Below are 20,584 nucleotides of genomic sequence, written 5' to 3' on the forward strand. Positions count from 1 at the left end.
GATTTCATAATTCGTTAATATTAATATTTGGCAGACCCTGCCACCTTTTTCTGTCTTCAAACAGTCCTCTGAGAACAGCTTGTTTATTCAGTTCTGGAAAAAACAAACATTTCTCAGTTTGCATTCTTCAATCATTAATATTATAAATATAACAATTCTGAGTTTAAATTTCCTCTCCAAGACTTTTTGGTAAGCTATACAACATTGCTATTTTCATACTGTAGTATTACATCTTTTACCTAAATAAAGGATCTGAAAACTTCTTTCATCACTACCTGTATCACCTTTGGGATCTCAAACTTCTATTGTGTAATCTATGGGTGTGTATGTGTAATGTAACGCTTCATATACAGAGTGTTTTCAGTTAATAGCCCAGCAATCCACCTTCATCCACATGTGCATATGCATGATTGTAATATTTCAATGGGGACCTTCAGCCACAAACTGATGTTCAAAGACAGACAATGAGCAAAAGCTTCAGCTCTGATTAGGCTAAATTCCTCAGTGTGTGTGTGAGCACCTACCGATGTGACTGATAGAGTTGAAGACCTGAGCAATGATAAAACCAGACTTCTTCAGCATCAGTTCTGTTAACTTCCCTTTCAGTACATAACCTTCTTTATCTGATTCTGCAGTTAACACTGGAAGGTACTGTTACAAAGGCTTTATTAACAGAAAAACGTGTATAAATACAGTCAAAAAAATCAACCAGGTGGTTTTTCAACTTAAAGTTCTACGTACAAGGAGAAAATCTCCCAACTTACAAAAATAAAGCAGTATTTCCACAAATGTCTGAACTGTGTATTTAGTCACTGAGCTCCTCCTCGTCACTGAAGTATGCACTCTTTTTGATCCTTGGTTTCTTGGAGTCTGAGGATGTCGAAGAATGAGCACCCTCTTCTTGAGACAAAAGCCTCTGCTTCCTCCGTGTCTCCTCCTCTTCCTCTATACGGGCCGCCTGCAGGGACACAAAAGTTTGCACGTATTCAACTTTCCAGTTCCCATAGCCTCATTGCAAACAACCGTTCATCATCTCTTTGCTCCCCTCTTTTTTGAGGCAGTGTGTATGTTGCATTTCAGCAGACTTTGCTGGTGATGCTTAGGTCACTGATGATTTAGTTTACTATATCTGCACACTTACCTGGAAAGCAATAGCTTGGCTCAGACTATCTAGGGCTGGGTCCTCTCCCTCCTCTTCACTTTCTTCTTTCTCTTCACTACAAGAAAAAAGATGCAGGAATTACAAAAACAACACAGCGTACCGTACAATGTCTCACAACATCAACATGTGTAAGTACTTTATACTTACACATGCTCAGGTTGTTGAGCCTTTTTCTTTTTTTTCTTTTCCTTCTTCTTCGGAGGTTCCCTCTCACCCAGCATGTTTTTGGGGCATGCGTAGCTCAGATGACCTGTGTCCTGAGATGTGAAAAAAAAAAGAAAGATTATGCAGGCAATTTAAAATAAAATGTAACAAAATCACACGACAAACAAAAATGATGAATATGCACTGACCCCACATTCGTAACATTTAGTTTTGTCTACATAATCCCGTCTCCTTATGAACTCAGTCGCTCGCCCGTTGTCGACAGCAATGCTCGCCTTCAGTGTCCTGCCGAACAACTGGGATACAAACACAATCACAAGAAACACACAAGTATGGCAAGTGAACATCCATTATGAGAAATGGCAATGACAAGCAGCCTGCAGCTTATGGGAAGACAAGTGATCTGAATGTGACGCAGACGCACCTGCTTGTTGTTCACGGCCCTGACACAGTTATGAGCCGATTCTCTGTCGAGGAAGAGAACAAACGCCACTCCTTTACTCTGGCGAGTGTCTTTATCTTTCACGATTGTAACCCTGGAATGAGACAGTTGTTATAATTATTACATATTTAAAACCTATGTTAAAAAAAAAACACACACAAAAAAAACTACTATGTTACTACAGAGCCTTTCACTGGTTGTTGAGAGTTATGTGTTCCTTATGTGGTTAGTTTGTTTGGTTTACACATTGCTGTATAAAATATATTTTAAAAATGATGACAGAACCTTACTTACTTTACAACTTTTCCATATTTTGTGAATAGCTGAAATTGGGGAAAGAGTTTAGTTTCATTAAGGAAGTTGCGTACATTTAGAGACAATAGTGAAACCATTCTCCCATGACACTGACAAACACTAGCATAAATAATTATAAAGGGCTCACTTACCTTGTGTAGGTCATTGTTGGTAAGAGAGAATGGCAGGTTGGACACATAAACGGTGCTTTTGCTTGGCGCCAAACCTCCGCTCATACTGAACGCATCCGACAAAAACTATAAACCCAAAACTAAGACAGCCATATGAGCATAAGATATGTCTAATGCATAGCTAGCTGCTTTGCTAGCTCTGTTAGTCCACTCGGCTTAGTAGTTTATGTATCGGTAACTTTGTAGACTTTAACGTTACTTAAAGCACCAAATGACTTACCAACACAGCCTACAGCGTTTGAGTAATAACTAAATGTGTCTAAAACTGCAGAAATGTGTGTGTTCGCAAGCAGCTAGCAAACAGCAACAAACGCCATTGCCGTGCGTCGCAGCTTGATGACGTGACACACTCCTCATCCAATAATACAGCCTTTGTACATGTAGCTAACGGAAAGGCTAGGCTAACTAAACGATAGGAGAAGGTAAGCCTGCTTTGCTAACTTGTGTGGAATAAATTGCCGATTCTGTGGGCTGTTTTGCACACATTCATGTATACGATGGCATATTCCGCCGTAAATATTCATACACCATTTTTGTGTGTAAGTATTGTTGAGTTAACTGGCCCTCAGATGAAATAAAACGTGCGGGTGTTTGCAGCATATATGGAGGCTAGCTAATTAGCAACGCTAGCTGTCCTTTCTACTTGGACCTGCAGTAGTAGGTAAATTAACAGTCAGAGAAAATATTAATTGGGTTTTTGTAACGTACCGGGTAGGTGGTTATTGGGTGGGTGCTGTCAAGCTGGTGCTATGTTGAATTTGGGGTCGTTGGTCAAATGGGCCAGTCTGTTCTGCAGAGAAACATCAGCCGGCTCATGTTGTTTGATTACATCACAGAGTGCTCTCTCTCTTACCTTATTTCACACTGTGTTGTATTTGTGGCAAAACAGAGGTTTTAGTTTTCATTATAACTCACAAAACATAGGTCTTACCTGTTGTCTTTCATGAGCTTGATTATGAAAGACCAAAACAGTTGCTTGATATAAAATCTAAGTGTCTGAACTCTGTCTGTGTTACTGAAATCTTTTTACAGATAGTGTTGAAGATCTTGTTTTCACAATATCACCCTGATTCACAGAAGTTCCTGTGTCCAACAGTAAGTTAGTGCCTTTTGTTATGGATTACATTCATTCGTCATCACGTTGTTTGACACCAAACAAGAGAACTGCTCCTACTGTTTAAATTGATCTGAAATTAAAGATGTGGATTGCAACATTTCTCAAGTCGCATATACAAAATTTGGACGATATTCAGAGCATTTTGTATATTGTAAACAGTATATTTGTAAGAGCAGTCTCAGTGTTGCAGCTTTTCCAGACTAAGGAAGAGAACCTAAAATGCTTTCCCATAAATAGACAAACATAAACTTTTCCAGTTCCCACAGTTGTCATCAAAATAGATATAAACTACAGTTGACACTTCTAATAAGTACAGACTAGTTTTCAGTATTTATTTTGTGGAACCACCCTTACGCAGTTACTTGTATCTTTCACTTTTTGCCTTTCACAGTGACATACAGGAGAGACAGGAGTATACGAGAGATGTATGATGAACGCTTTATAACAGAGAGACCGGTAAGTGTATATGAAGTGATTTCACTGTTTATTTTCCTCTCGTCATTTTAGACCTTGTTTTATCACAATCAAAGGTATGCACATGTAAACATAAGGAGGAAAACTGTCTAGTCTAAACTAGCCTTCTGTATCTGAACAATGTTGCTTCCACCAAGAGATCTAATTCCACATCAGGTCCAGCAGTCTTTAGCTAACAGGTTTCCTAAGTCATGAGTCATGTTTAGCAGGCAGATATCAAGTAGAAGTTGTTGAAATAAAATCAGCAACAGCTTTTTTGAAAGCCAACAAAAAGCACATGTAACTGAAATGTACAATCATAGGGTCCATACCCACGGGGAGCTGGTGCACCGGAGAGGAGAGGCCCGTTTGGCAGGCCAGAGGACGACTACAGCCGTGGCAGCGGGTATGAATACGAAGGAGGTCCGCGCTTTTTCCCGAATGGAGGAGGCCCACGAAATTATCATGAAGACCAGAGGGGCTACCATGGCGACAGTATCCATTTCCCTGCTGAACGCAGAGCTGGTCCACCTTCAAGGAGGGTGAGTGCATAGATGTAATACAAAATGAATTAACTAATATTTTGATAATCAAGTTATTGTCAGTTTTTAAGCAAATAGGTCAAACATCTGCTGGTTCCAGATTCTTCAATGAAAGAGCTTGTCATTTATGATGGTTAATGAAGAGTCTTTGGGTTTTGGACTGTTGATTGAACAAAAGTTGCAAAAATTGTGATGTGAAATTGTTACTTTTAATAGTTGAACTGAAGTGGTGATTAATTGGTACATTGTGAAAGCAGATTTATTTATGATAAAAATAAATATTAGTTGCAGTCCTCATGAACATGTTGGATAAAAGTAGATGGAGTAAAAAATTCTGACGCAGAACCCAAACAAAAATATATTATGAGCTTGCAAAGACTGCCTCAACACTGAAGGAAAAAGTCAAACAAACAAAAAATAGATTCAAGCTAAAAGTTAAAAACAAAATAAGTAATCATTTAAAACATTTATGGGCACATGGAGTTGCAAATAAGATGTTCAATGGCAGCAAATTACAGCAATTCAGATATAAATAGTTAGTTTTGAAAGTCAGAAATATGAGCAGTTGCCACTTTGCAAAGTAATTGTTGACTCAAGTAGATGTCATGTTTACAAGTATTTTTGTCATCATTGTCATTGTGTAATTATTAATAATGTTCTCATGATTATCTTTCAGTTGTTTGTATTATTGAATGAATGACTGCCTATATCAGTTTACACGGACATTTAGATATATAAAGATGAGTTTGATCTCAATAAGAATGCTGTTGGTTTCACATGCACACTTATAAATGGCCAGCTGAGGGCGCTATTGTTGAACTTTGACTGAAATATTTTCAAGCCACACAATGTCTACTATATTTTAGCCGTTTAGTATGTGTGTAAATCAATTGCTGCTTAGGTTTTGTTATATTAAGTATCAGAGAATCCGTATTTTAAGTTATGATCACACTGTAAAAAAATGAATGGGTCGCTTTAATGGATTTTACCTGTTTTCCACAGGAGGATTATCCTTACAGAGGACCCAGGGAAGACCCACACACAGGACGGCCTTTGGAGTTTGGGTAAACTTCTTTCTGTTTGTTTCAAAGGGAGTATATTTTCTTTGAATTGATATTTGAAGCAAACTGAATTCATATGACATAAGCAAATGCATTTACTCACTTGAAATGTGTGTCATCTCAAAAATCTAAGCTTAAAGTATATAAAATTACCCTTACATTATAAATTACATTATAAATGTCACACCTTAAAGTTAAAATCCCTTGTTCTCTAAATAATTAAGATGATTAAAACACTAAAACTGGTGGATTTGATGGTGGAAAATGCTGTTGATCAGGCTTTGAAGTCACATCTGTGCTGTTTGATGGTGCCAAAATGATTCATCAATTGTTGCAGTTGATTTAACCCTAACCCTAAATTCTTGTAATGTTACAGGGCCCTAAATATAAATTGACCAAATGAAACTTGCTCGTATGTCATACAGTATGTTTCCGTTCAGTAGTCATCTGTAACTGACCGCATATTTGTGTGTTATATATCCCCTCAGCGCTCGTGCACCACCTCCTCATAGCGTGCGAAACCAGGGCATCTACCCAGCAGCCAGATCGCTCCCAGAGAGCGGGGAGGACACACTAGTGCAGGCCATCCTCAACCTGGACAGAGGGTACGTCTGAATAAATCATTAATCATTACATAGGGCATTCATGTGCTTTCACTACTCACGTGTGTGAAGATTATAAATTGCTGTCACCAGTGTGTATAAGTCTAGTTGGTCACAATAACAATCTACATATATTTTTCCCTCATAGCAGTGTTTCCGTAAATGTTTTTTTAAGCACATTTAGAAGTACAGTATTAGGTTTGGTTAGTTTGTTTCAAGGTTGCAACCTCTACTTCTGCTACATAACAGCCATGCTTGACATAGCCTACCATGCCAACTTCTGATAGAACTGCACTTTGCATTCCTGAGCTGGTGGAAATGTGGCTAAATTTGCACCCCCCCCCCTTTCTGCAACATTTCAAAAGTTTGATTGAAATTTTCTTGACGATTACATGGGAACATCTTTAAAGGTCGTATAAAGGGTAGATACCATGTTCTTCTCAACATTTAGATTTGAGTTTTTTGTCTGTCTAGCACATCTAAAATCTTTCTGTTAGTGTTGCCAAAATTGTATTGTTTTCTGTTCTGCTGTCCATCTGTTTAACTCTCCCTGTTTAATCTTTTGCCTATGTTCTGTCATCTCTCTGTCACACGCTTTATAAAAAATGTAATTCTGGCTGAGCATCACTGCACCTCTAGCGTACTATAATTATTCACAGTTATGTGTTGCTAGATGGCAGTGTTGTGCCACATTTGCACAAAAAGGGACCGGCTGAAGTCCTTGTGTTTTAGATTCTCTGAAGCAGCTGTGGCAGATATTGTTACTCGAGACCTTTTTGTCAGATGAAGGCAAGGAGCTAATATGTCATTCGCACAAACCCTCGGATGTTCGGACCATTAAAGTAATGACGGCCCACACATTCTCCCCTGCTTTTCCAGGGAGGACAGAGACCACTACAGGAGAAAGGCAGCCCCGTTCCCTCCTCTCAGAGAACGCTCCCCTGTGCGCCGCGAGGTGGCCCGCTCCCCCCACAGTCGCTCCGGCTCAAGCGTCAGCAGCAGGGGCTACTCACCAGACAGAGCCAAGGGCCTGCTGTATCCCTCACAGCAAGGCAAGAGTATGTAGAACTTAGAGTTGCCACTCCCCTGATGTAGTAAGGAGCTTCTCTGAAACCCTTCTGTAACTATCATGGCACATGCAGAATTCTATACTAAGAATCTTAAAATCTTAAAATCTACAAATGGTTCAAAATGGCAGTATAAGCTGATAGAACCTGCTCGTTTACAACCAGCAATTCTTCCAAAATGAAGCAGACCATTTATAATCACTGCCTACAGTAAAAGTGTTAGTCATGACTCATTTAGTGCCAAGAACTCAAAAAAAAAGGACATGCGCTCACTGAGTAAAACATCATTTGAAAATCAGCCCTGCATGCAAAAATAAACAATACTATGGGGAAACGATCAGTTAGGCCTTTGTCCAGGACAAATCCTCTTCATGTCCCTCTATTATCTCACTGTCTCTTCCATGACTGACAATCTGGCTGACTGGCTTTTCAGGTGCGGACGGTCCAGAAGGTCACGCAGGTGTCGCTGAGCACGCCTGGGGGCCGCTCTATTCCCAACAGAGTGGACATGATACTTTGGGTCTGTACATTGAGCCATGCTAACAAGCTTGGACCTGGGTGACAGTGGGCTGATATGTTGTTCCTCGCACGTCTCCTTGCATCCTTGTCAGAAAAATGTGAGAAGGAAATGTTGTTGCGTCCTCAGAGATGTCTGGAGAAGGATGCAAGGACAGAGGACAGATTGGATTCAAGTTTAAACCTATAGGAAAATGAAGCATATGCAGTGCAATCTATAGAACCACAATGAACTTCTGTCACCCAGATCTGAAGTAAGACAGATCATACATTTTGTTTCTTAGTTGTTAGCTGGTGGTTCCTTTCCTTTACCTTTTTATATAAACCCTCTCTACGACCTGTTGTGGAGGTACGTTAGCACTTAACATATTTCCGACATTTCTATCTTTAAATGAATGAAATTTGGGGACAGGTGTGGAGCAATGTGCAAAGATTTAAATTAATGTCCTCACCAAATAAGATTTGTCCTCTTATGTTGTCCCATGTTATCATCATCAACCAATTTCCCAGTTAGTTAATGATAAATATTGAATGAAGTGGCCTATTAAGAAGTGCTAAAGTATCTCCTTGTTTACTGCATGTTGTTTATTAGTTTGTAGACCTCCCAAAGTCCCTTATTTAGGACTGCGCCATCAGTGCTGGTTACATTTCCTTTTTAAAACTCCATCTTGATTGCTCCTTACTCACAAAATGAGCTTAACAGACTTCCAATTGGGGCTAATCATGCTGATACGGGCAAAAATGTTTGGTAATTTGAAATGCATGATTGTAACCTCATTGAAGCAGAGCTCGACCTTATTACTCATATTTTTAGTGAAGCATCAGGGGAGTGAGTGTCCTCGCTAGATTGCTGTAAGACAAGAAGGCCAAGTTATGATGTGCTCAGCCGGTGACCTTTTCGGTTTGGTCTTCCTACAGGGTATGAGGAGACTTTTTCTCAGAACAAGACGACTGGTAAGTAAAGATCAGTTTAGTTGCTGGAGACAGGAGGGAACCGTTGCATCAAAAACAGTTCAGCAGTGTTTAATTAGACAATCTAAGCACTGCTCCTACATGATACAGTGCATGTTAATACCATCTTTCAATTGATTTTCACTACAAATTACTGAAAGCAAGCCGAGATGACATGCAGAGGATTTGTTTCGGAAACATACAAAGGTTACAATCGTTAAACTTAACCTATTCCCAGTCTAGGTAACCCGAGAGAGACAGAGAGCGTTTCTAATGTGTCCCGCAGCCAGCCGTCCTCCCCGCTCCATCTGCCACTTTGTCAGGCCTCATAAAGATGCCACCAGGTCGTGTGTGGAAGGACTAGGAAAGGGTATAGGATGTCTGATGGATATTCCTGAAGCTTCCACATCAGGGTGTTTTTGTTTCGTAGTGAGGTTCTCAGAGTTCATGTTTGGTGGTAGACCTGTCTGCAGAGTCTCAGACGTTTGAGGGAAGCTGGTGGAAGAACACATAGAAAGTGAGAGAGGACATGGTGGCTGATTGGTTGAACAAGAACAAATAGTGACGTTGATTGTTCCAACTGTTCTAGCCTGTTCAGCACCGTCAACACCTTCATAGAACACCGATTGCCATCAGCACATGCTTACTTACTTTCCAGACATACTAATTGAGTTTTTTTCATTGAATTTCTACTTCCCGCTGCTTTTTTCCTTTCTCTAGTTTATAATTGACTTATTCTAAGTCATGTTATTTTGCTCCTGACTCAGATCTCATGATGACAAACTCTTCTTGTCCTTTTCTTAATCCTTCAGACAAAATTCCTGGCCTGTCAAGAGAAGGCTCCCCACACAGCGCAACTTCAAATAAGGTGAGCATACGTTGAGTTAAAGGTGAACTACTGTGTAGTTTTGGAGAAGAAATTCAAACTCAGAATGTAGAATATTAATGAGGCAATACAATAAACTCAAAAATATTTTATCTTTACGATAATTAAATAAACAAGCTGGAAGGTCCCCAGAATACTGTTTGAAGCGAGAAAGGTGGCAGGGTCTGCCACATATAAACAAATGAATCCAACAACATTGTGTTATCCTTTGAAGGTCAGTTTGTTTATTCAGTTTGTTCAGTCATGTAAACAAAGAGTTTTTTAAGGTGTAAAAAATTGTTTTTTTTTATTTAAGATAATGAAAATCTTCAAAAACATTGGGTTTTTTGTGCTTAAATTTTACTTTAAGTTTACTTGAATGCACAGGAACATTACGCAAGCCCCGCTTTGTCTCGTCAATACAAGCTTTTGTCTTGACACTATAAATCAAGCAGTTCAGTCCAGGATGTACTGTGGGCTGTTCTGTTCATTATATATGGTGGACGTTGTCACTGTACAGCCGGACGCATCTGGAACTTCTTAAATTTCATCCTTTTAATAAGTGTTTAGTCCCATTGAAGTATGTTAATGGGTTTTAAAGTGGCCCTCACGCAGAGCATAAAAGCCATCAGGCCTGTGCTGTGTTTACCTGTGCTGTAAGCAGACTTCAATCACAAGAACTCGTAACGCTGAAGGGAAAAGGGCTCAGGTGTCGCAGAGAATATGAGCTGTCCTCCCTTAAGGTGCTCGTGTTTTTAAAAATACTTTTACTGTTTTGAGTAGGTATTGGATGTAGATCTCCACCACCTGTTTTGAAAATAATAGCTTGTTTTGCTGATATCATCCATTTCCAACTGTGCAGAGAAGTGTAAATACAATCAGATGTGATTAGGCGCAATGCGTCTGGCTGCGGCCACCCAGAAGTGAAGAGGCTAACTCAGTAGCCCGAGTCATGGCTTTATCATAGGATCTTAGCCGCAAAACCCGGAGAAGTCCCCGCGGAGCTCATTGGGATGTGTTCTGAGCGTTTACAATGAACAATCGCTTCCTTTTTCTGTTGAGTTTGGTAGCGGTGCCAGCCTGGCAGATGTAGTAGGTCTTGTGCTTGTGAGAAGTTGATATGTAAGAAAAGGTCACAGGAAAAGCCTTGATGTATCCTGTCAACAACAAGCATGGTTCACGTCAGAGATTGGACAGATTTAATAACTTGCCTGTGTTCACATTCTGCAACAGCAGAACAACAGACTTTGGCAAGTGTGAGGCGTTCTTGTTTTCTTGGTTTTTCAGACATATCTGTCTTCAGTGCCAGTAGATATATTGCAGCTTTCAGAAAAATCTCAGTTTCCCTACAAAGTTAGAAACACATAATTACAATACGGTTAATCTGTTGGGACATGAACAAGCCTCCGAGAACAGACTATCGCGTGTCATTCAACAAGACTAAGACATTAAATACCATCTCGTTTAGCATATTCCACCCTGTGCAGCGCACCAGCAAACTCAAGCAAGAGAGCTAAAGGTAGCTGCTGAGGTAGAAAGAGCTCCTCCTAGCTAAAGCTGTACACAAATTTGCTCATTTATTTTTCCCTAGCTGTTATCTGCTACTGAAAAATATATTTTTATGAACTGACAACTTGATCATTCAGTTTGTTATTTCACACAACTAAAAGAGAAACTAATTACAGTAGCTAGCAGCTAGTTAGCCTAGCAGAGCCCCTAACTCCAGCAACATGAATGCAATCTGGTAATGTTAACCTGCCTTAAAATCACACTTATATCTGCATTGTATTGATTTCAGTATATACCTAACAAAGACATCAAAATGTATTTATTTTTTTGAAGAAACTACTTTTAATGAGACGGGAAAGCATTCAGTTTGAAGATGCTCGCTGCGTTGCGTTTTGTATGTTCCGTGACAATGATTTTGATTTGATTTGTTTTTTGTTGAAATAACCACCAGCCAATAACAACCTAGAATTAAGGGACAACATTTACTAGCTAGCCTGCAATCTTTAAACCCTTTTTTTCTCAACTACACTGCTTGTGTAGTTATTGCTGTTCTGTGACAGAGGCTCTTTCATTATAAGGCAAACATTCCCATGAAGTCACTTTGATCAAAAACCCCATAAAACTGCACCTTTTAATGCTGCTTTTCTGTCCAAGCAGTCTTATTATTTATCCCATTAGCAGCCCTTAGATGTTTCCTGAAACATGCTGGAGGTCATTTTTATGTTTGCCATGTTTTTTTCATATATATTTTTTACTGGATTGTCCTTTTGTCTGGCATGGTGGGCACTTGGATATCTTTGTAAACCCCACATGTCATATGTCCAAAATTACAAGACACAAACGTAGTCCTTTCCTCACCTCCTCATGTGCGTCTTTGTAAGAACCACCCACCGCCACCCAATCAACTGCTGTGATGGAAGTTGTACAAAGTGCCCCACCCCTACACACACACACTCACACACACACACACACTCTTGCATTTTCTGTTTGATCTAGCCTGTGGTGCATTGTTGTTTTCTGTTCTGGGGGCACAAACCCGTAACCTTGGCCAAGATGAAAGGGCCCCTTCGCTGTGCCCCCAGTAAAGCTTGCACTTATGGCCCCAGCCGCTGCCTGCTGTGGGGATTCAACAAACACACACGCAGGCTTTCTGGAGCCATCCCAGACAGAAGAGACCAAATAGAGGGACCTTAAAGAGCACCTCCGGCTCTGGCTGCGGGCCACCATGGCCGAGAGGGTGGGAGAGCATGTCCTGTGACTGAAAAGGTCACCCGAAGGTTTTATCCCTACACAGGCATTCAGTTCCTGTCGATTACAGGATGATAACATTTTGCTTACTAGGAAAATTGCTGAGATCTTGGTTGTAGGAACAGGTCAGAGGATCAAACAGCTCATAAACTCTAAACTCTAATTCTAACTCTAATGAATTCCTCTAGCACCAACATTAGGTTTACATGGTACTACACGATTGGGACTGAAATATGTTAACAACTATAGGATAACTGACATTTGGTACAGACGGATTTGTTGAATATTTCAAACTTATTACGTGTTAAATGTAACATTTTTCTCGCATTAGCATTCATTTCTGCTGTGCTGTGTTTAAATCACGACAAAGCTGCTAGCATGGCTGTAGACACTTGTTTTATCGCTAGCCCAGACTGGATATAATCAGTTTAAATAGTCTGGCCATCGTCCTATAAATGGTCTGTCAAACTTTTATCCTTCCTCTGATGTCTTTGGCAGGTTATCATTGAAAATAAGAGAAGTACAGCACCAAACCACTTGTTAAAATGCAGTAATTATGAATCTCCCTTGCTTAAAAGGTCAGTTAATTGTTCACCAGACTAAGTGAGCTCTTTTCTCAGCAGACAATTAAGAGGGGGAAAAAAACTCTAATACCCTTTTGTTAAATTCATTTTCAGCACGACATTAAAAAGAGATTGCCCGTACCTGCTAATGGATGACATTTTATTTGAATCCAGCCAAGCTCTATACTGATGGTGTAACCTCCCCTCCAGGTTGAGCCATGCCCGGCAAGTTGAAGTGAACCATTAAGACAAGGTTATTTTTCACTCACTGAGTCCAAGGAGGCTGAACACTGACAAATGCGATCTTACGTACATACATAAGCGTACATGTTTCTCCCGAGCTTAGCTCCAGGGGAGAAAATTGGAAGGAGGAATAATTGGATGATGCTTTATGAGCTGTGCTTTTTATTTTAGACCACACTCGGCGCTGTGATGTACCATCTCCTGGAATTACTTCCCTCAGTCATCTAGAGATTTAATATGACCTAGTCCCTGGCCTGTTTCCCTTAATGTATGAGTGGACTTTAGTCATGGCTGGGCAGTTCTGCTCCCTGGCCTTCAAACTCTAATAGTATCAGGAAATGAGCAAAAGAAATTGAGCGGTGATCCAAGTTGGCCTCATTTCTCCCCTTTGCTCTTTCTTTTGGCGTTCACAGTAATACTTATGGGTACCCGAGTTTCCAGTCCACCCATTAGAAGGCTCATCGTGGCTCGTCTGGCCAGAATTCCTACTCTCGAGATATAAAAACTGCTGAGATGTCAGTTTGTGAAATTTGCATAGAGAAATGGGTTTGTTGCTGAGACCAGTTTTATTCACAATTTGCAAAGTTATGAGATCAGTGTTACATCTCCTGTTTTAGCACCGTATCTCCAATGAATCCCTAATTCTTTGACTAGAAATGTACTCAATGTATATTCTTGCTGCTCAACTGCAGAAGCAAAAGGAAGGAGGAGGTTGATGATGCGTATGAAAAGATATATGAAAAGATATATATATATATATATATATATATATATATATATATATATATATATATATATATATATATATATATATATATATATATATATATATATATATATATATATATATATATATATATATATATATATATATATATATATATATATAAATAAAAATAAAATATACAGTCAGTAGGTCAGGTCAGAGCGTTGCGCTGACTGTCTGTGGGCTATAAGTTGCTGACCTACGTCTTTTCACATCTTTTCCTGTTCTCTGCGTCGTGTAATTGCGAGCATTGTCTCATTTCCGTCATCTTGACCTCAGTAGTAAATCACTTCTCCGGTTATTTGTATTGGATTTCTTTATTTTAAAAACTCTTCATTTGTCTCATGCTTCGGCTTTGATATTTTTTTTCCTTCAAGCACTGACGAATCCCATTCTCTCCCCTACTTTTAGGAGGAGAACCATCCTCTGGAGGGAGAAAGAGAGGAGAGTCTGATGGCCCCAGTCGTGGAGGAGAGCCAAAGGTTGTCTGCAGACAACTTTCAAGAACGACGAGCCCAAGCCATCGCAGCCAAAGCTCATGAGATAGAGAAGGTACTTATGCATACTCGTCCCAAATCTAACATCCTTAAATTCACATTTAGCTGCTCAATGGGTTTTAACAGGTAGTAGATCAGTGTGAAAATACCACCTAAGCTCTGTGTGATTTTTTTTTTCTTTTTTAAATCTCTCAGCTGTAGGCCACACACTTTATTACATTGTCCATATATATCAGCTCATATAACATGTTAATAGATCAGATACATCACTACTTAGTTTCAATAGGGTATCGAAAATCCGTAACTGTATTTACAGAGCATTTATCAACAGCATTTATGAAGATGTTTGTGTCAGTAGCTCTCAGTTGCCTCTTTTGGAAAGTCACCGCATTAACAGTCGTCTCATTACAAGTTGGTGATTTGTAAAAACTTTTCTATAAACGTCACCTCGGTGCATGCATGACACACGCTGCAACCCTGGCAAACAGCCTCGCACATATGGTGTCCTTGACTCCGCTGACTCACACATGCGGATTATTTTACTGGATAGGCATTACTGGAACAGCCACCTATTATGTTTCCCTAACAAGGCAGGAAATTAACTTTCCTGTCCACCAGGCACAGTGGTGAGTGCATCCTAAAATTCACCAAATTGCCAGCCAGGTATCGGTTTCAGAACAGTATTTAAGTGATGGGTAATTATCTGCCGAAGTTGCCAGATTTATTAGCATTTTCCTGTTGGCTCTCTCCTAACTGCAGCTCATTAAATCCTGCACCGGCTTAATATCCCACATGGCTCACGTCTCTCCTTCAGCGTTTGACTCATCTTTACAAATGCACGTACACATACAGTACAGGCATGCACACATAGAGTAGGAAACTCTGGGATTATATACATGCCACTAGTAACGCATAAACAAAAGCAGAAACACAAGCAAGGCCCCAGACACGGTACTGGTTTTGCGCGTACAATAAATTGGGAGGCCGACCACTTAACAGAGCTAAAAAACCACCCGAGGCTCGAGGTTCCAGCGCTGCTCAGTTATCTAATGAAGCCCATTCCTGCACCAGTGAGCACCACCGCTGCTTTACTGGGACCATTAAACCTGAGCCAGCTCAGCCCTGGAGCACACACACTGCTGCGTTCTCACATATAGCAGCGCCATAGAGCCTATAGGTTGTTAGAACACTGTTGCTGACGCTGCAGCTTCTGGCCTGTTTTATAGCCTGTCTCATTCTCCCCCCGCCTGTGTCTCCTCGCCTTCATTCGAGCTCTATTGTGTGAGTTTTATTTCATATTTTCCAGTAGAATGTAACCTTTTATTTCATGCATATTTTTCTGGAAAAGGATTACCAAGACCCATGTAAAGAATGACCTTTTGGGTATTTTGATATGGCCATGTCAACCCTGTCCGCTTTGCTTCGTCAGTATAACTCTCCATAAACTTTCCAGAATACGTTTGAACATTAGAGCAAGGTAGCATAACAGTTGAAAATTGAAAAACCAGAGAGAGCAGTGCATTCCAGATATAAGTGTTTTCAGGTTTTCTTTCCAGTATTTCTAACTCGTAGGAGGGAGAAGGTAAAACAAAATCTCTCATCCCTGTCTTTGGCTTTTGTTATGCCCAGATCACTTGCATGAAGGTTGTTTTGTAGTTTGGCAGTCCTCATTTTGTCCACCATGAAGGGCTGGCTTGATTAGTCAGGACTGCAAGAGAAGTTGGCTTTTGTTACTTTTGCACACATGCACGTCAGAAAGAGAAGTTTAGCAACCGGATCAAATCATTTTGGCCAAGTGTTTTTTCCTTATACCAGGGCTGCAGACTAACCTCTCTCACTACTGTCTTGGAACTGTCCCAAAAGACGGTTTTAACCGTCCTGAAGTCAAAATGTTGTCATTTAACTTGGCTGAAGTACTTCATATATTTACAGTAAACTTTTTGTGTTGTCACATTCAACTGCAGTTAATTTTTTTTTAAAGCTTCATGTTCCTTTGAACGGAGACTCTCAGGACTGTTGTGTGTTTAGCATTAGCCCCACTAGCTGTTAGGTCTATATAAGTAAAGATAAAAGGAAGTGGAAAGTACCGTCAAAAGTCTGTCTTGTTGTTTGTTGGCAAATGCTTTAACCCTTTAAAACACCAATCAACAGAACTGAGAGAACTGCTTCTACATGAAGGGTGGTTGGCAAGTGGAAACTGTATGAGCACTTGTCTGGTGGCCGGTGTTCATTTGCCATCGTGCCCAGAATGCACAGTTAAACACTCTCCAGTTGGACTCTCTCTTTCAGTCTGAAACAACAAAGTCACTTTCACAGGCGCTTCTGTTGCACTGCGGCCGCGTTCAACAACATGACAAGTGTTGGCCAGATGTTTGGCTTTCTGCTCCCAATCAGGTCTAGCCATCTCTTCTAAACACAGGGGTACAAACACACTCCGGTCCAGTAGCTCCCCTCACAAGCTCACCAACTGTCTCTGCACTTTTCACAGATCGCACGCTGAACTCTCCATCATCGGCCAGACGTCGTGCTGGGCAGCGCAATACCAGCGCCTCAGTGTGTGTTTGTGTAGCTAAGTGAAATTGGTCTGCAGAAATTCAACCTGAGCCCCGTTCTCATTGTCAAAGTTGACTTTGGCTGCAGTACAGACTAACTGGTTATAGTGAGTGACTAGGCAAGAGCGGCTATAAAGGGTATTATGTTTTACTCCTCCCAGGCCAGGCTGTGATACAAAGGGAGTTTTATTTCATTTGTAGGAGAATCTAAATATATTTGGCAAAAAGACAGACAGCCAGACAGTTCCAGCCTCAGTGGGTTTTTTTAGGTACAAAGATGGCAGAACTGGACGCGGGCCCCAACTCCTTCACTCGTCTTTTCTGAAGCCAGGCAGTGCTCTCACGCTCACTCCTCCTCATCCTGTTTCAACCGGCTATAGAAACTAAAGTTTAAAGTTTTCAGAAGCAGAGACGGTTCTGGAGCGACCCCACCCCAAAGTCGAGAACTGGTCCTTTTCCTTCCTGATTGGATAACAAGGGAGGGATTTCAGGAAGTGCGTTCCTATACAGGAAGTACATTTTCAGCGCATTGTTATCTAGGAACGACTATTCAGAGAGGTAGATGTCAGCACACTTGATTGGATACTTCCTCGGAGAAGTTGATAAATAAAATCGCAGTCATCATCTGTCAGCTGTTGAATGAGACCCTGGGACATTAAGATTAAAAAGGACAAAGTATTGGTGTTATATTAAGCGCAGCAGAGAAAGTTGCTTCTTGGACAGATCTGGTAGTCTGGCTGTTGTGTAACATCTTCCACTGGATCCTTCATTGTACAAGTGGAATGTATAGAAACGCCCTGAGGAGGTGGTGTGTTCATTTTGCGTCTTTCCTTAAATTGTTTATGTCCAAATTTCCTGTGGATTGATTATCCCTTGTTAAATTTAGGTCACCACAAGAGGTAGAACTCAAACCTCTCATCATGGCTTTGTTACTCTTCAAGAACTAGGGAAACATTTCAGTCACTCAATCTGCACTGTGTAATGTCCAAAAATACATTTCTGTCCCTAATTCCCTGTTATGCAACAGCACAAGTATAAGTGTTTTAATGCAGATTTTGGAAAGCAGCCATCTGTTGTCGCTAGTATATTAACCGTGTTTGACAGCAGATCTTTATTTGTGCCCTCTCTCTACTCTACCCTGACCATCCTCGCTGTTCGTGGAACATTGTGAAAAGCTATAAATAAGCCAGTGAGTTCGAAAACGCCCCGCAGCACAGAGGCCACTGTTGGTATCCAGTGAATGACTGAAACTCACACTTGCCTGGCCTAATTTTACACACACTGATAAACACACACACGCATCCCAACACAGGGCCCACGTCATTGTAGGCAGCAATGTTTGCTGCAGCACTGAGGCCTGACTCGCACAGCGATGGCCCGATGTGTGAGCTAATAAGTAGCGGCATTAGTGGGTTAATTCACTTTCACTAAACAAGGATGGAGGGTAAGACAAAAGGACGCACAGAGAGACTATTTTCATGATGCATGTCCTTCTCTAGTAAAATGGACAGATGGAGAGTAGAGCAGCTTCTCTAATGTAAATACAAAGGTTGGTTGTTAATGCCTCTCCTGCACCTGAACAAAATGACATGAACTTTTGCTTCATAGTGTGACTTGTTCATTTAAAAACGTGCTGTTGAAGCCATGAGGGAAAAACTGCTCTGTATAACAAAGGGATGAGGTGCAGGATTTGTCGAAGTTTCTTGTTTGTGGGAGACCACCACATGTCTGAAGCTTTGGGGAAAACGAAAACTGGCATTTAAAAAAGTTACGATTGGCTCAGGTCACCGATACTTCCTCCCTCGTCCCTTCGTATTTTGCGAATCATCCAGTTTATACGGCAGCACTGGACTCCCTCCATTGTTTAATGAGACATTTGAGGCTCGGTGTGAAATAGCAGCTCCCCAACAAGATACCAGCACCTCTTCCTCATTGTCCCCCAACACCTGTTTTAAGCCTCTGAGCCACCACTAAAGTAGGGGTTTTATTGCCTCTTGGGCTACCCTGTCCTACATAAAGGGCCGTTATTAAACTTGAGAGGAGAAGTGTTTATCTTTTGACACTACATGATGTGTGTTAACACCAGAATGATCAGCTCGGGCTCAATGACACTGGAATATTAACACCTAGGCGCCAGGTAGAGCAGGAAGGAAACAACTCTTTATCTCCTCAATTAAGAGCGTCCCTCTCATCAGGTTTGTCCTCTGCCTGCTGTCTCTTTTGTCAGTGTTACATTATCTACACAAAAGTATGAAATACTTGAGTACTAAGTATCAAATGCACAGGTAGAAGTAATTTATATATATATTTACATGTTTGTATACAATCAATCGATGTGCTGATGATCTGAATCTGTGGGTTTTTTTTTAATGTATTCATTTTCTTTACCTAATTGTGGTTTAAAATTGAGCTACTTTGGCTCTGATGTTTGTGTAATCTGCCAAGTAACTTGTAAGTAAAGTAATTACATTACTTTTTTAGAGTAAAATGTAAAATGTAAAGTATTTGCCTCCAAAATGCTGTGGAAGGAGTGGCTGGGGTGGCAGGAAATCAAAATACTCAGGTAAAGTACAAGTACCTCAAAATTGTATTGAGGCACAGTACTTGAGTAAATGTACTTGCACTCCATCACTGCTCTCTTCAGCCCTCCTGAAAGTGTTTTGCATGAAAAGCGTTGTCTTTTCTTATCTTTAAGTTAACATGCACATCAGGATTTTATGCCTTTCTGACTCATGTTCCTGTCCACTTCCAGATGTACCGTCAGGACTGCGAGACATTTGGCATGGTGGTAAAGATGCTGGTAGCTAAAGATCCCAACCTGGAGAAGCAGCTACAGGTCCCCCTCAGGGAGAACCTCGGCGAGATCCGCGAACGTTGCCTAGAAGACCTGAAACACTTCATCAGCGAGCTGGACGAGGCGGTCCGGCAGCCAGAACCGTCCGTCTGCGACTCGACCACCCCGCCTGCAGCTCTGACGGGTCATAAACTCTCAAAGACAGGAATCAATCACAGCTCATCTTACTGACACAGTGGCCTAATCTGCTCTCTGTGAGACTGAGCATTATGGGACTTGCTGCTCAACAGGATGGATTTCTGGGATACATTGTGGATTGCTGGACTGAACTGGTTCTACAGCACAGCAACCTGAAGAGCAGCTCAACATGGCAGGGATGCAGTGTTGCGTTATATGTAGGGATGAACAGTGTTAGTTTTGAACAGACCGTTTTTACCTTCAAGTTTTCTGTTGAAAAATTTAAATTTTTAAATATTACGTTGTTCTTTTTTCTATACAATGTTGGCAAAAAAACACATCTTTTATTTAAAAAAGCTACCAATCTGACATCAATGTGGAAATGGTCAGCATGGGTTTCATTATTTAACCAGTTTTGATGAAAATATGTCTTTGAGATTAGAGTCCTGACGCATGATCAGAGTTTTGCTGAAGAAAACTCAGATGGGGAGAATGTTTTGTTTTTTTTACTATGTTTTGTAGCAGTCAGATGGATGACCTGGTGCTGCTAAATTTACAGTTCTGCATTCTTGTATAAATTTGTACTGTCCAGAGATGCCAGTTGGGTTCCTTTTTCATTGTGTTGTCTCATTTTGCTTATCAAACTTTATATCAAATATGCTCCCCCAACAACAAAAATCTGCACAAAGCTTGATTATTTTGATGACATTGAGATGAAGCTTTGCACAAACTGGGATGCCTCTGAAGGTTCTAGTAAAGATGATTTCTATGAACTTTTGTTTTTTTGTGATCTATTAACACAAGTTA

At 40.6% G+C, this 20,584-nt stretch overlaps 2 protein-coding genes across 10 annotated transcripts; one reads left to right on the top strand and one right to left on the bottom strand.

Moving 5' to 3' along the window:
• Nucleotides 1-652: 652 nt before the first annotated feature.
• Nucleotides 653-2,357, bottom strand: zcrb1 (zinc finger CCHC-type and RNA binding motif 1). The gene is made up of 7 exons (XM_037121332.1): nucleotides 2,216-2,357; nucleotides 2,064-2,092; nucleotides 1,752-1,863; nucleotides 1,516-1,623; nucleotides 1,310-1,419; nucleotides 1,142-1,217; nucleotides 653-958 (listed from the first exon to the last, which is right to left on the bottom strand). Exons 1-7 carry the CDS (start codon nucleotides 2,297-2,299, stop codon nucleotides 806-808), a joined length of 672 nt encoding a protein of 223 aa, XP_036977227.1. The 5' UTR covers nucleotides 2,300-2,357; the 3' UTR covers nucleotides 653-805.
• Nucleotides 2,358-2,599: 242 nt separating this feature from the next.
• Nucleotides 2,600-20,550, top strand: pphln1 (periphilin 1). Of its 9 annotated transcripts, none has more exons than XM_037121322.1 (12): nucleotides 2,600-2,676; nucleotides 3,287-3,349; nucleotides 3,763-3,827; nucleotides 4,148-4,366; nucleotides 5,369-5,430; nucleotides 5,916-6,032; nucleotides 6,909-7,087; nucleotides 7,530-7,616; nucleotides 8,531-8,566; nucleotides 9,376-9,431; nucleotides 14,169-14,309; nucleotides 19,559-20,550. In XM_037121322.1, coding segments are annotated over exons 2-12 (1,236 nt in total). In that variant the 5' UTR covers nucleotides 2,600-2,676; nucleotides 3,287-3,348; the 3' UTR covers nucleotides 19,832-20,550. The 9 variants fall into 9 exon arrangements, with proteins under 9 accessions (XP_036977217.1, XP_036977220.1, XP_036977221.1 ...); XM_037121325.1 differs by having other exon boundaries at nucleotides 6,909-7,081; XM_037121324.1 differs by lacking the exon at nucleotides 2,600-2,676 and adding an exon at nucleotides 2,728-2,915.
• Nucleotides 20,551-20,584: the final 34 nt, after the last annotated feature.

The sequence above is a fragment of the Acanthopagrus latus genome, chromosome 14 (genome assembly GCF_904848185.1).
Source record: "Acanthopagrus latus isolate v.2019 chromosome 14, fAcaLat1.1, whole genome shotgun sequence".
Lineage (NCBI taxonomy): Eukaryota > Metazoa > Chordata > Actinopteri > Spariformes > Sparidae > Acanthopagrus > Acanthopagrus latus.

What these genes read in the sequence shown, in the direction of transcription:
- pphln1 (XM_037121322.1), top strand. An exon ending in GCTTTATAACAGAGAGACCG is followed by an intron (nt 3,828 to 4,147) that starts GTAAGTGTATAT and finishes GTACAATCATAG; the next exon opens with GGTCCATACCCACGGGGAGC. An exon ending in TTCTCAGAACAAGACGACTG is followed by an intron (nt 8,567 to 9,375) that starts GTAAGTAAAGAT and finishes TTAATCCTTCAG; the next exon opens with ACAAAATTCCTGGCCTGTCA.
- zcrb1 (XM_037121332.1), bottom strand. Translation starts at nt 2,299, where the DNA reads ATGAGCGGAGGTTTGGCGCCAAGCAAAAGCACCGTTTATGTGTCCAAC. An exon ending in CCAACAATGACCTACACAAG is followed by an intron (nt 2,093 to 2,215) that starts GTAAGTGAGCCC and finishes CCCCAATTTCAG; the next exon opens with CTATTCACAAAATATGGAAA. An exon ending in GGGCCGTGAACAACAAGCAG is followed by an intron (nt 1,624 to 1,751) that starts GTGCGTCTGCGT and finishes TTTGTATCCCAG; the next exon opens with TTGTTCGGCAGGACACTGAA.